Here is a 14,436-nt window from a genome sequence, read left to right as displayed (position 1 = left end):
TCTCTCACTAACTCTGCCTGTCAAAAAAAAAAAAAAAAAAAAAAAAAAGCTAAACAGTGTCTAGGACCAGTGTTATGGTGCAGTGGGTTAAGCTGCCACTTGTGACACCAGCCTCCCTTATGAGCACTGGTTTGAGTCCTGGCTGTTCCATTTCCAATCCAGCTCCCTGCTAATGGTCTGGGAAGAGCAAGGGAAGATGGCCCTGCCACCCATCTGGGAGACTTGGATGAAGCTCCTGGCTCCTGGCTCCTGGCTGTGGCTTGGCCTAGAGCTGGCCATTGTGGTCATCCGGGGAGTGAGCCAGTTGATGGAAGATTCCCCACACCTCTGTAACTCTGACTTTCAAAATATATCTTCAAAAAGTTAATATGTAGGCTGGTGCCGCGGCTCACTAGGCTAATCCTCCACCTGCGGCACCGGCACACCGGGTTCTAGTCCTGGTCGGAGCGCCAGATTCTGTCCCGGTTGCCCCTCTTCCAGGCCAGCTCTCTGCTGTGGCCAGGGAATGCAGTGGAGGATAGCCCAAGTGCTTGGGCCCTGCACCCCATGGGAGACCAAAAGTACCTGGCTCCTGCCATCGGATCAGCGTGGTGCACCGACCGCAGCGCGCCGGCCACTGCGGCCATTGGAGGGTGAACCAACAGCAAAGGAAGACCTTTCTCTCTGTCTCTCTCTCTCACTGTCCACTCTGCCTGTCAAAAAAAAAAAAAAAAAAGTTAATATGTAAACTTAAATAATGAAAGTATTGCATACTTAGACTCACTTGCTGTGTTAATGACTCATTTTAAGAAACGGTATGTATTATGTGTAATTATCTCTTTCTAAGTTGATTTGTTTTGCGGTCTAATAAGGGGTGTGCAGCCTGGTGTTTAATGGCAGCGGCTTTGGTGTTGGCGGCTTTCTGCCTTCGAATCCGAACCCCACTGCTCACCGACCTGGACAGCAGTCACTGCCCCAGCCACAGCTTCCTGTCTTTTAGACAGGGCTCAGGGGTGGTCATCTCTGCGCTGTGGCGGGAGGTGCTGCTGTCCCCTGTGCACATGGCGTGGGTGGGGATGGGGCGGTGAGGGGTGGGCAGTCCCTGCGTGCCCATTCCTCCGGCCCAGGGCAGCACCCTCACTCTGCATCCTGTGCCCCGTGTCTAGCCAGCCACTGCTGCTTGCCTGTTTCTTATTTTCCGAATGCCGGCCTGCCTGGAGCTGGGGTTTGTGTGGCTGTTAGTGCGAATTGCAGGGCTGCCGCGGGCCTGCTTAGGGCTGTGTCAAGTTTTTCTCTTTGTTTCTGACAGTTTTCGTGTGGCGGAGAAGGTGTCTGACGCAGGCTGACTTTCTTCAGTGTGAGAGGAGCCCTTTCTGTTTCTGTTTTGCTCTGGAGTTTTCTCTTGCTGCTGGAGTTCATACGTCTCGCAGGCTGTGCTAGGGCTGTGTCCGCCGACCCGGCGGGGTGCTTTGTTCTGGAGCTCAGCCTCCACACGGTTTGTCCCTTGTTGCTTTCCTGTCCCTCCCCCGCCCCACCGTGTCCTCCTGGCATCTGGGTCGCACGTCCGGGAGCCTGGGTTCGTCTTCCTTGTCACCTAGGATTTTCTCCCCATTCCCATCTGCCTTGTGATCTTAAGTTTAACCAGGACAGACACAGAAGATGTTTTGGAAAGAATAAAATTACATAGAAATCATATACAGCTATTTCGCGTCTTTTTTTTTCGGGGGGGGGGGGGCGCCCCCACCCTCAGGAGGGTCCTGTTGTTAGGTATTCGCCACCGTAGCCTTTCACCACGTGTAAGGTGCGTGCCCGCGCTGAGCGGGAACAGTCAGGACTGCACACCTTCTCTGTGTTCCTGTGACGTGCGTTTGATCGCATCCTGGCTGAGAGGGCATTTGAAGTCATGCTCCTGAATTCCACTTCCTGGGTAAGCTGGCTTTCCTGCTTTATTGCGGCTTTAGGAGAAGCTGATTCGGGAGATTGCTCACTGTCACGGGATCCTGATCACCTCCTACTCCTACATTCGCCTGATGCAAGATGACATTAGCAGGTACGACTGGCACTACGTGATCCTGGACGAAGGACACAAAATCCGGAATCCAAATGCCGCCGTCACGCTAGCCTGCAAGCAGGTATGACCTCAGGTGACAGGAGGGTTCCCGGGTAGAGAATTGCTTTGAAGCAGGAATACATTACCTGCTGTCACTGAGACATTTGTTGAGTGTTTCCCCGTGCCTTTGTGTAAGGAGTTACAAATCCACATTTTACTCGAATGTGGAAAATTCTCGCCACAAATCACTAGGCTCACTAGGCTTAATGTTTCGTGGAAGGGTCAGTTGCTAGAACGTGGCCAGAGAGCCGGCGCTGCAGCTCACTAGGCTAATCCTCTGCCTTGCGGCGCTGGCACACCGGGTTCTAGTCCCGGTCGGGGCGCCGGATTCTGTCCCGGTTGCCCCTCTTCCAGGCCAGCCCTCTGCTGTGGCCAGGGAGTGCAGTGGAGGATGGCCCAAGTGCTTGGGCCCTGCACCCCTTGGGAGACCAGGATAAGTACCTGGCTCCTGCCATCGGATCAGCGCGGTGTGCCGGCCGCAGCGTGCCAGCCGCGGCGGCCATTGGAGGGTGAACCAACGGCAAAGGAAGACCTTTCTCTGTGTCTCTCTCTCTCACTGTCCACTCTGCCTGTCAAAAAATTTAAAAACAAAAACAAAAACAAAAAACTAGAATGTGGCCAGCCCACCTGTAGTCCACAGTGCCCACTTGGGCAGTGAGAAAACGTGGGCCATCTCCACGGGAGGAAAGTTGTAGCCGCATGTGATGTCTGTGTGTGGGAGGGGACCACGCCGCGGGGCGTGTTGAGATACACCGTGGGGGAGGGGTCCACGCCACGGGGCGTGTTGAGAGACACCGCGGGGGAGGGCTTGGCCTGTTGAAGGTGAGTCCAGTAAGGAGGCGCTTATTTCCGCAACAGTTCCGCACGCCGCACCGCCTCATCCTGTCCGGCTCGCCGATGCAGAACAACCTCCGGGAGCTCTGGTCGCTCTTCGACTTCATCTTCCCCGGGAAGTTGGGCACCTTGCCCGTGTTCATGGAGCAGTTCTCGGTCCCCATCACCATGGGGGGCTATTCCAACGCCTCCCCGGTGCAGGTAACCTAGTGGGCAGGTGGCTCCGTGGGCTTTGGAATACCCAGAACCTCCTGCTAGATGGTAGCTGGATCATTCAGCGTCAGCAAAATGGTTATCTGATAAACATCCCAAAATTACTTTTGCTTGCTGACTCATATTTTCCCACATAAGGTTTTAAAAATCATGTTTACTCAGAGGAGAGCCCAGAGTAAAACCTCTCCTTGCATAACAGAAAGAGAGCAGCTTTGGCCTTGGTTGTTCCTGGGGTGTTTCTGTCAGGTAAGTAGCACAGGTCACGGGTGACCGGAGGGGGCATCGACCAGGCCAGCGTGTGCTGAGCGCACCCTGGGGTAGCGCTGTGTCCTACAGAGTAAGGAAGAGCTTAGGGGAGGGGACAGCAGGTGGGGCCCAGGGTACGTGTCTGGGCAAAGAGCCACCCAGAGTAAGGGTGGTGACGGGAGCGCGGCCAAGCTCAGTGGTTGTGGGTGGTGCCGAGACCCCCCTGACTAAACTGGAGATGCCGTGGGGCAGGGGGAGGTGGAGAGAGAGGCAGCAGCCTGCAGGGAGGGCTGGGGCTGCGGCTGCCGAGGGGGTCTGAGCAGGACGCTGGGAGACAGCGCTTCCCCGGCAGCTCTGGGCTGCAGGCTGCTCTCCGGGGAGGTGGGCACTGAAGGAGCTGTAGGGACCCTTGGGGGTGAGAGCACAGAGGACCTCGGCCTGGACATGAGTCGTGTCTGAGAAGGAAGGTGGGGAGCTGGCGGACCCGGATGGCGTTTAGGGGGTGGGGAGCACGCTGCAGCTGACCGCTGAGGTTCAGGTCCAGGCAGCGGGTGGAATGGGTTTCTCACGGGCAGGAGCATCAGGAGATGCAGCTGAGCTGAGGGAGGTGTGAGGCCTTCTGGGCAGTCTCCAGCCTTGGGGGAGGCGGTTTCTGTGCAGCCGTCCTCAGGTGGGACCTGTACCTGCAGAGTCATGGCTGATCCTGGAACAAGGCCTCCCACCCAAAGGGATGCCCACCTGTTTTGGAGAACTTACATTTAAATAGAAAAGAATTTTAGCCCTTGAGTGTCAGAGAATTGTCAAAAAAAGAAAAGCTTTAATATATTTTATGTTTTGAGATTGATTTTCAAATTTTATTTCTTGAAAGAGTTACTTGTTTGAAAGGCAGAATGACAGAGGAAGGGAGAGACAATCTCCCACCCACTGACTTACTCCCCCGACGCCCGCAATGGCTGGGGCTAGGCCAGGCTGAAGGCAGGAGCCAGGAGCTCCATCCGGGTCTCTCATGTGGGTAGCAGGGGCCTCTGTCCTCCACTGCCTTTCCAGGAGCAGTAGCAGCGAGCTGGATTGGAGACAGAGCCGCTGGGACTTGACTGGTGCACCTCCCGTATCGGGATGCTGGCTTCGCAAGCCGTAGCCTAACCTGCTGAACCTCGATGCTGGCTTCAGATGACTTTATTTTATTTTTTTAATTTTTATTAGTTAATAGATTTTATTTCAGTAGCTGTAATTCAGTGCTTGTTGAAATGAAAACTGAAAACTAGTATGCAAAATAGTTGCCTGCTTCTTATTAAACAATGAGAAGTTCCACAATACCACATAAAACAGTTCTGAGGTTTTCCCCAAAATTTAACAGCTTTAGTTTCAGTGTTTATCAAAACACAGAAAAGTAGAGGTTCGTCTTTTTTCCTGACTAATCAGACCCTTGCAGGCTGAGGGAGAGAAAGCTACTTCACACATGCAGATGGGGGGGCTTCCCGGGGCTGTGGTGCAAAATGGATGCACCCTCCCAGCTCACACTCCTGCTGGTGAGCCCCCAGACATCAGGCCCATGAGCCTGAGCAAGTGTGTGGGAGAGTGTGTGCCACAAACCATGGGCTCCCGCTCTGGCTGGCCACATGCTCAGCAAGGGGGCCCCGGGGGAGTTGGATGCTGTGGCCCCCAGCCCACCCCATCCCACCGGCGACTGTGAGCAAGAGCTACTGCATAAGGAACCCTAGGCAGCCTCAGGCTGTGTGTCCTGCATTCACCTCAGCTTATCTTTTTAACTGTTTTGAAAAATGCTCTGAGTTCACATTGAAAACAAACCCCCAAATGGATCTTAGCAGATCTAACACCCAGAGGTGCGTCCAGCTCTGAACACAGCCACAGACTCTTGGAGGCCAGGTGTCAGTGCACCGAAACCCCTTCTCAGGACTAAGCAGTGAGTTGATTGTCTTTTGACAATCAAAAAAGCTGAGTAATACTGCATAGGAACACCAGAAACTGGCTCAGTGGAAACAGAAACTATCTTTAAAAAAAAGAAAAGAAAAAGGCAGAGTTACAGAGAGAGAAAGAGAGAGAGGTGTTTTCCATCCGCTGATTCACTCCCCAGATGGCCTCAACAGCAGGAGCTGGGCTGATCCAAAGCCAGGAGCCAGGAACTTCTTCCAGATCTTCCATGTAGGTGTAGCACTTCCAAGTCCCAAGGACTTGGCTGTCTTCTACTGCTTTCCCAGGCCACAGCACAGAGTTGGATCGGATGTGGAGCAGCCAGGACAGGAACCCGTGCCCATGTGGGATGCCAGCACTGCAGGCGGTGACTTTACCCATTATGCCACAACGCTGGCCCCTACAGAAACTGTTTACGTTAAATAGGAGCCTGGCCACAGGCTGTGTCTGCTCAGGAATGGTGTGGTGCGACACACACTGTGACCCACCCACAGAGACGGCGTTTGGTGCTCAGGACCACAGAGTCACACGGTTGCCACAGGAGAGGAAAGCTGAGGGCAGAGGAGGAAGTGGAGGGGGATTCTCTTTCACTTCTGGCTCCGGAGTCCAGTCCTTCACACAGCCTGTCCCCGCTAGTGGTGCAAGTGGCCTGAATGGACCAGAGTGGATGTGGGTGCAGCCCCCGCTCGTCTGCGCTCATGGCATCCTGCTCATTGGAGACTCGCAGTTCCTCCTCAGCCCCCATCCTCATGCGCTCCACCCACGCCTCGTTCACATGCTCTCTGTCCTTGCTGTCCACTACAGACACGAGCCTTGGGTGTGCTGGAAGTCATGGTGATGCTGATGTCCTTGTATTCCAGTCTCCACGTTGAAACCTGGGCGGCGGGGGGGCGGGGGGGATCATGATGTCACCCAGCTTCGGCCTCTGCAGAATGCATTCCTACCACGAGCACGTGCATTTCCTTTTCATCAGAGCCCCCTGGAGGGGCTTGCAGAGGTTCCCCCACGCTTGTGGAGAAGCAGAAGCTCCATGGCCACAGAGACCTGGGCGGCAGCTGCGGGGAGCCAGGTTATGGAGACTCTGCGGTGTGCAGCTCACCCAAGACCGCACCACTCTGCAGTAGGAAGTACAGCTTGCCGAGGCACCCGTTTCCACGGCCCTGGGGGTTGGGAGTGACAGACACACACAGAGGAGCCAGTGGGAATTAAGTATAAGTCACTGGCCCAGGGCTGGCACGCAGGAGAGAGCAGGAACCCAGCGGCCAGGCCACTCCGCACCTGGCCCCGCTTTTATCCCCAGCCGCAGGCGCATCCACCTGCAGGCAGGTGATGGGGCGGAGGGAGGATTGGGGGAGTCTGCCCCCTTAATGCCCTGTGTACTTGCTTCTTCAGTGGGAGTAATGTGTTCATTAAATTCTGAAATTTATCCCTTTCTGCATCACAAATCATTGCAGAGGTGATTTTTAACACTCTCTAAGTGATGCGTTCCAGGGGTTTTATGTAATGAAAGCTGTGTGTTTGCTGAACTTTGTTACTTATTATTCCAGACAACTCTTTTCTTTATATTTATGCATGTACACACAGAACATAGACACATGCACACATACACAAACACGGGTACTTCAAGAGTTCATGGACAGTGCAGTTAAAAGGGAAGTTTATGTAGTGGGCATTTAGCCTAGAGCTTGAAGAGGCTTGCCTGGCTCCAGCTGCTGACTCCAGCTTCCTGCCAGTGGACACCCTGGGAAGCAGCAGTGATGGCTTGAGTGACTGGGTTCTGCCACACACCTGGAGGTCTGGTTAAGTTTCTGTCTCCGGGCTTTAGCCAGCCCACTTCCAGCCCTTGTGGGCATTTGGGGAGCGGGCCAGCTTTGCAATTATGAAATAAAGTGGGGCAGGCATTTGACCGAGCAGTTAAGGTGACTGCATTCCATTGAGAATGCCTCAGTTTAATCACAGCACTCTGGCTTTAACTCCAGCTTAGCGCTGATGCAGACCCTGGAGGCCAGGGGTGAGGGCTCAGGTAATTGGGTTGTTGCCAGCCTTGTGGGAGGCCGGATTTCATTCCTAGCCCCCGGCTTCAGCCCTCCCAGTGCTGCCATCGTGGTTCTTTGGGGAGCAGACCAGTAAATGGGAGAGATTTCTTCTCTCTCTATTTCTCTGTCTCTCTTTTTCTCTGCACCATACTCTTTCTGTTTTTAAAATAGGCAAGTTCATTTTACTGCAGAAATTTTTGAAATCATCATAATTTTCTCATAATATACATTTACACATAATGCAACATGTACATTCCCTGTACATTTTTTAATGTATGCAGCCTCGAGTGAGATGTCCTTAGAGTCTTTTAAAAGTTTTTAACACGTCAGTTTTTTTTTTTTTTTAAATTTTTGACAGGCAGAGTGGACAGTGAGAGAGAGACAGAGAGAAAGGTCTTCCTTTTCCGTTGGTTCACCCCCCAATGGCCGCTGTGGCTGGTGCGCTGCGGCTGGCACACCACGCTGATCCGAAGCCAGGAGCCAGGTGCTTCCTCCTGGTCTCCCATGCGGGTGCAGGGCCCAAGCACCGGGGCCATCCTCCACTGCACTCCCTGGCCACAGCAGAGAGCTGGACAGGAAGAGGAGCAACCGGGACAGAATCTGGTGCCCCAACCGGGACTAGAACCCGGTGTGCTGGCACTGCAGGCAGAGGATTAACCTATTGAGCCGCGCCGGCCAATGTCAGTTTTTTTTTTTTTTTAACTTGACTTTTCCTGTGTGTGTTATGGCCAAGCTCTTTTATTGTCATTCATTTTGTAGTTAACTTTTTCTTACATTTAAACTTGGGTTGAAACTTTTCCTCCTCCATGAAGCAGTGCATTACTAAGCCATTATGTCTGTTTAGATTGTTTCCCTTGTAAGTGTCAATAATTGATCGAATTCTGTGTGTGCTCCTCAGTGGCTGGCAGAGAGTGGGGGCCTGGCCCGTGGGTCTTTGTTGTCCTGTGTACAGTTAATGCCCCTCTCGTGAGTGTGTCCATTACAACCCAGATGCTCCTTTTCGGGCCGGAGTGACCTCTCCCTCCGGGGCCCCGGGGACTGCACCGCGCACTCTGCCGTCTCCGGGGCGCTCAGCCCTGCCTGTCAGCCGCCTGCTCCCAGGGCGGCCGTGCTCCCCTCCCCCCATCTTAGCTTTTGATCCTAGTGCTGCAGAGTGGCTCTTTGTAGCTCTGGAGGATACAGGGTTGTAAACAGAGATGGCGTTGAGCAGTCCCCCCAGAGGGTGGTGCGGAGGCTAATCAGTCTGCACGTTAGGGTTTAACTGGGTAGTGGTGATGACAGCAAAGTGCAGACAGAGTGAGGCACGGAGCTCCTGTTCTGTGTGGTGTTACACATGTGGCTTCATGAGATGAACTCTTTTACTGTTGTAAAAAAGTGTTGTACTGGAGGCCGCCTCCTCCCGGAGTGTACAGACTAGTTTTCCTAAACCATCTTCCAGTCATTTCCACCCAGTTTTGTACACCAGCGACCACTCTTATTTTTTTTTGGCAGTGGAATCATTTGTGTAATTTCCCGCCCCTTTCTCTTCCTACAAGGTTAAGACTGCGTACAAGTGCGCCTGTGTCTTACGAGACACCATAAACCCATACCTGCTGCGGAGAATGAAGTCAGACGTCAAGATGAGCCTTTCTCTGCCGGACAAAAACGAGCAGGTGCGTACGCCCAGCAGTGAAGAGAGCATTCCTCCCGACACTCCGCACACGCCTGTTTGTGGCGTCGGCCCCAGCGGGCCTCTTCCCCAGCCTGGCCGTGCTGTCAGCCCCTGCTTGTCTGTGCCACATGATGCCTTAGGTGCCCGTTGTGTTAGTCCTAGACTCCAGGACCCAGCGTGGATAAAGCAAGTTCAGTTTCCCAGAACTGGTGCTGCTGCTTGAACAGTCACAGATGAGCTCCTCCGATGTCGGGTGGCGCTGAGTGTGGAGAACCACGTGGGCAGGGGTGTTGGGGAAGTGGGTGTTCTCGCAGGCGAAGTCTGAGACCTCTGATGAACTGACCCTGGGCAGGGCCTACAGAAGGTGAAGGCGAGAGCTGCGTGGGTTGGGAGGAAGAGCGTGCCAGTGGACGCACTGGGGTGGTGCTGCCGTTCACTGGGGATCGGCCGGGAGGCCGGTGAGGCGAGGCTGGCCGCCCGAGGACGCAGGATCGCTGGCTGGAGGCCGGGTCAGGAGTGCTTGCTGGCCTGGGGAGGGGTGAGGAGGAGAGTCAGGGGAGCCAGGTCCTGGACTGAGGCGTTAAAAGACTCGTCCCTCTGAAATCCATTCTAGTGTCATGTAGTCTGAGCGGCTGCAGCTCTGCTCAGCACCTGACGGTAAACCTCTGTCATCAGGTGCTTCCGTCCCTTCCCAGGGGCGTCTCCAGCCCCTGCCTGCCCCCAGGCCACCGTCCTCGGCAAGGTCTCTGACTCCAGAACAGCAGTGGCCCAGGTGTCGTGGTGGTGCCTCCTCCTCCTCCTCCTCCTCGCCTGGTGTTTCCCACCTGCGGCTATCCTGTGAACTAGTGTGGTTAGCTGTCACCAGGCTTGTCCTCCCGCCCAGGCACTTCTCCCCCACCAGCTCCAGGGCTCTCATCCAGCCCTGTAGACCCTCAGACTGTCTGCTTGTATTCCATGCGTTCCCCCCCCCCACCACCACCACTGTTGCATCTGAAGGACTGACGTGTGGAATCTTAGTTTCTTAAATTCTGAGGTTCATATTTTAGAAAGACTGCTTAGACGTGGCCTGGACTGGGGTGCAGGTGGGGCGGGCAGAGAGGTGGAGGGCCAGGGTACAGTTTCTGGCTTAGATTCCAGGTCTAGGGTGGACCTGCTGCCCCAGGGCCTTTGCGGGGACAGCCAGCCGGAGGGTGTGGCCGGTGCATTTAATAAGGGATGGATTTGAAGAGCCCGTGGGACACCCACTGGCCCAGGAGGCAGCTGTCAGTGGATCTGGAGCTCTGAGGAGAGTTCCGGGCTCTGCCAGGGGTTCTGGGTCCTTAAACCCAGCAGGCTTAAGGAGAGCGTACAGGAAGAGGAACTTGAGAGGGAAGGGAGGCCCCGGCAGACAGGAGGAGGTGGTCGGGAGGCCGATGGTGGGGCCCCAGGCTATCAGCGCAACAGGTGTGAGCTGGACAGACTGGCTGTGGGGCCCCTCAGAAGTTGCGAGTGGTGTGTCTGTAGCAGGGGGAGTGGTGTCCATGGGGTCTCCGGCAGGTGTGGGCGGGTTTTCAGAGTCGGGGCCAAGGTTGCTGGGTGGCCCTAGATCCTGGGTAGGGACCTCTTCCTCTTGGAATAAAGGATGCTAAGGCCAGGCTGCTATAAAAGCAGAGGCATTTTTGGGGGAGGCACGTGGAGTGTCGGCGCGGCCGCCAGGGCTCAGGCAAGGTGCTGGGCAGGGCAGGCAGTGGTAGGCCGATGCGGGTGTTGTCCAGCCGGCTGGGTGGGCACCGTACATAGTAGAGGAGGCAGACGCAGTGGGTTCACGGTCATCCTTCAGATTGTGTCTTTGTGGCCTCAAATTTCTTTTCTTTTTTTTTTTTTTTTTTTTTTGACAGGCAGAGTGGACAGTGAGAGAGAGAGACAGAGAAAGGTCTTCCTTTGCCATTGGTTCACCCTCCAATGGCCGCCGCAGCTGGCATACCGCGCTGATCCGATGGCAGGAGCCAGGAGCCAGGTGCTTTTCCTGGTCTTCCATGGGGTGCAGGGCCCAAGCACCTGGGCCATCCTCCACTGCACTCCCTGGCCACAGCAGAGAGCTGGCCTGGAAGAGGGGCAACCGGGACAGAATCTGGCGCCCCGACCGGGACTAGAACCCGGTGTGCCGGCGCCGCTAGGCGGAGGATTAGCCTAGTGAGCCGCGGCGCCGGCCCACTGTGGCCTCAAATTTCATGAGACCTTCTGCTCAGTGAGGAGTACACACCCTGCTGATGGAGAGTGTTGGCCACAGGGGCCTGCAGGGACACCTGTGGGAAAGTGGCTGCCAGGGAAGAAAGAACCATGCGCTGGTGGGGGGGTGGGGAGTGGCAGGTGGCAGGGCGTCAGCGAGCACGATGCCATAGGTAGTCGTCCCTGCTCAGCTGGCATGGTGGCAGCTACGGGCAGAGACAGAGCTGGTAGGCTTGGGTCCCTGCCAAGAACTCTAGGAGAGGGAGACCTCCAGGTGGGACTTCTCAGGTTTGCACTTGGGTGAGCTCTGCTGAGCAGAGTGCGTGCCGGGGCCACCTGGGAGCTGGGCCGGACCCAGCACGCTGAGGCTAGGGTGGGCATGGTCTGTGCATCCAGGTACTGTGCTTGCCGTGTGCAGGAAGCCAGACTTCTGAGCCTGTTGGTGCATGAGTGGGCACCAGGAGGTGGGTGGGTGAACAGAGGGGCTGGTGCAAGGTGTGGGATATGCTCTTCAGTCTTGGGGTCTTCTGTTGTCCAATGAGAAGTGCTTTACGAAAACTGCAAACACTGCTCCTGTGATGATCTTACTTTTCTTTTGACATGCTAGTTTATTGTTTTCCCTGTGTAGGTCTTATTTTGCCGTCTCACAGATGAGCAGCATAAAGTCTACCAGAATTTCATTGATTCCAAGGAAGTGTATGCGATCCTCAATGGAGAGATGCAGGTTGGTGGGAGAACAGAAGCCGGGGGGATGGACCGGGGACCAGGCAAGGTGAGGCAGGAGGGACGTGCGTTTCTGGAATGTTCCAGGCTCTTCCCAGCATGTTGTCACAGTTCTCACGTGCAGTCCCACGTGGGAGGTGTGAGCAAGCTTCTAGGTTGGCGAAGTTAAGGTGCAGAATTTGGAAGATTGCACAGCCATGTGCTCAGAGCTGGAACCCAGAGCAATTGATTATGACCCTGTAGACAGGCTCAGTCCAATAGAATCTTCTAGTTGTAGCAGCGGAAGAAGGTGTGTGAAAGTTACCTTCTTGTAGCTCCTAATTTAGAAAAAAAAAACCTAAGAAGCCAGGGAGGAGTCCTGTGTTGTCTCGGGCAGCCCCCTTGCCCGCCTCCCCCAGCCTCGCTCCGCGTGGGAAGTCTGAGTGCATACGTTCTTTTGTGCCTTAGATCTTCTCTGGACTTGTAGCCCTCAGAAAAATCTGCAACCACCCTGATCTCTTTTCTGGAGGTCCCAAAAATCTCCGAGGTCTTCCTGAAGAAGAGCTAGAGGAAGATCAGTTTGGATACTGGAAACGCTCTGGGAAGATGATCGTGGTCGAGTCGCTGTTGAAGATCTGGCACAAGCAGGGCCAGCGAGTGCTGCTGTTCTCTCAGTCCAGGCAGGTGAGCGCACCAGCCCCGGCGGGAGGCGGGCTGGCCGTTTATGACCTCAGGATCGGAACTGAAGCACAGGACACGTCTGAAACGGGGCCGGGGGCAGCCTGTGGTTTCTGCGGGAGTTCGGTTCTTTGCTGGGAGCCAGCGTCCAGAAGTGTTTTAAAGCTCACTGTGTGCTTCTGGCGTGCAGATGAGTTGGGGCCTGGAAGCTCTAAGAGTTACGCATGAGGAGGTGGCACAGATGCTCTTCCGGCCTTTAGATTTCTGTGCCTCAGAGGGGCCTCCATGACCCCAGGCTGGGGAAGGTGTGCCCGTCTGCACAGCGTGAGAAACCCCGGTGTTCACCTGTGCCTTCCCCCAAGTAGATGCTGCACATACTCGAGGTGTTCCTCAGAGCCCAGAAGTACACCTATCTCAAGATGGACGGCACCACGACCATAGCGTCCAGACAGCCTCTGATCACCCGGTACAACGAGGTAACGCGGGACCCCACGGGAGAGCCGCGGGCGGCGGCCGTGTGTGAGCGTGTCCGCAGCGCCTGCATGTGGGGCTGGCTGCAGGGAAGGGGCTATTGGCTTTGACGTCTGTGCACTTTGTGATTGCTTGTGTGTGTGTGTGCATGAGTGTGTCTGCGTGCATAGGTGTGTGTGTGTGCATCGGTATGTCTGTGTGCATGGGTGGGTGTGTATGCATGTGTGTGCGTGCATGGGTGTGTCTGTGTGTGCATGGGTGTGTGTGTGCACAAAGGTATGGGTGTGTGTACATGGGTGTGTCTACATGCTTGTGTGTGTGTGTGCATGGGTGTCTCTGTGTGTGTATGTGTGTGTGAGGTGTATGTTTAAGTAAAGACTGTTTTCCTTCTTGGTAACTCTGATTTTAGGTATTACTGATAGCACTGGGATTACAGGAAGAGCTGTGGGGAGCGTGCCAGTTCCCCACAGGTCCTTGCCTGGGGCATGGGCGGGGTGGAGAGCCGTGTTGTGTCTTGCCTCTAGGACACGTCCATATTTGTGTTTCTTCTGACGACACGAGTGGGCGGCTTAGGAGTCAACCTGACCGGAGCCAACAGAGTCATCATCTACGACCCCGACTGGAACCCGAGCACGGACACACAGGTGTGCTTGCTGTTGTCTAAAGGATCCGTTAGGGATGCGGGTCCGTGGCGGGCGCTAGTGGGTTCCATGCTGGTTCACTGTGTGGTTGTCCCCGCCCTTGCACGTCGCAGGCCGAGGAGTCTGCAGCAGTGTGCCCGGGGGTGCTGGGCTAGGTCTGAGCTGCCGCATGCAGAGGTGCGCTGTTGGCCAGCCAAGGCGGCTCATCCTGTCTTCCTCACCTGGCTGTTTATCTTCGTAACTAGTCATCGCTACCCTGTGATAGTTTCTATATTATTATATTGAACGTTGTTGTTGTCATCGTCGTCATTCTCATTGTTGGCGTCACCGGCCAGCATTCTGACCCTGGAAGCTACACGCTCCCGCCCTCGCTGAGACGTCTCTCTCTGCCGCAGGCCCGGGAGCGCGCGTGGAGAATAGGCCAGAAGAAGCAGGTGACCGTGTACCGGCTCCTGACCGCGGGCACCATAGAAGAGAAGATCTACCACCGGTCAGTGCGGGTGTGGCCCTCTCCCACCGCTGCTCTGGGGGTTTTCCGGCTGTCGTTTAACTTTGGAGTGCCACTTTCTTTCAGAAAAGTTGTAATGCGTGACGGAGTTGGGCTGACACTGGCATTTCCACAGAGTGCACAGGTGCGGTCCTTGGCTGAGGTGGCCCTGGGAGAGAGGCCGGCCGGCTGTTGCTGGGGCTCACAGGCACATTGTGGTCTCCGCCCCTCCCCCACCAGGCTTTGTC

General features: G+C 55.3%; 1 protein-coding gene across 3 annotated transcripts in view; it reads left to right on the top strand.

Moving 5' to 3' along the window:
• Positions 1 to 14,436, top strand: part of ERCC6 (ERCC excision repair 6, chromatin remodeling factor) — a 74,869-nt gene that overhangs the window by 48,484 nt on the left and 11,949 nt on the right. For 2 of the 3 annotated variants that reach the window (XM_089314177.1, XM_008269831.5), the window contains exons 9-16: positions 1,941 to 2,111; positions 2,948 to 3,124; positions 8,886 to 9,002; positions 11,838 to 11,933; positions 12,380 to 12,595; positions 12,955 to 13,065; positions 13,585 to 13,704; positions 14,097 to 14,191. In XM_089314177.1, coding sequence (XP_089170303.1) covers positions 1,941 to 2,111; positions 2,948 to 3,124; positions 8,886 to 9,002; positions 11,838 to 11,933; positions 12,380 to 12,595; positions 12,955 to 13,065; positions 13,585 to 13,704; positions 14,097 to 14,191 — 1,103 coding nt within the window. Of the gene's footprint in view, positions 1 to 1,940; positions 2,112 to 2,947; positions 3,125 to 8,885; positions 9,003 to 11,837; positions 11,934 to 12,379; positions 12,596 to 12,954; positions 13,066 to 13,584; positions 13,705 to 14,096; positions 14,192 to 14,436 lie in introns of those variants that run through there. The other variant, XR_016221813.1, reaches the window with a different exon arrangement.

Source organism: Oryctolagus cuniculus, chromosome 15 (assembly GCF_051225735.1).
Source record: "Oryctolagus cuniculus isolate XC-2025 breed Fujian yellow rabbit chromosome 15, ASM5122573v1, whole genome shotgun sequence".
Taxonomy (NCBI): domain Eukaryota; kingdom Metazoa; phylum Chordata; class Mammalia; order Lagomorpha; family Leporidae; genus Oryctolagus; species Oryctolagus cuniculus.
Note: the sequence above shows the minus strand (reverse complement) of the source record. Positions and strands in the feature narration are given on the sequence as shown.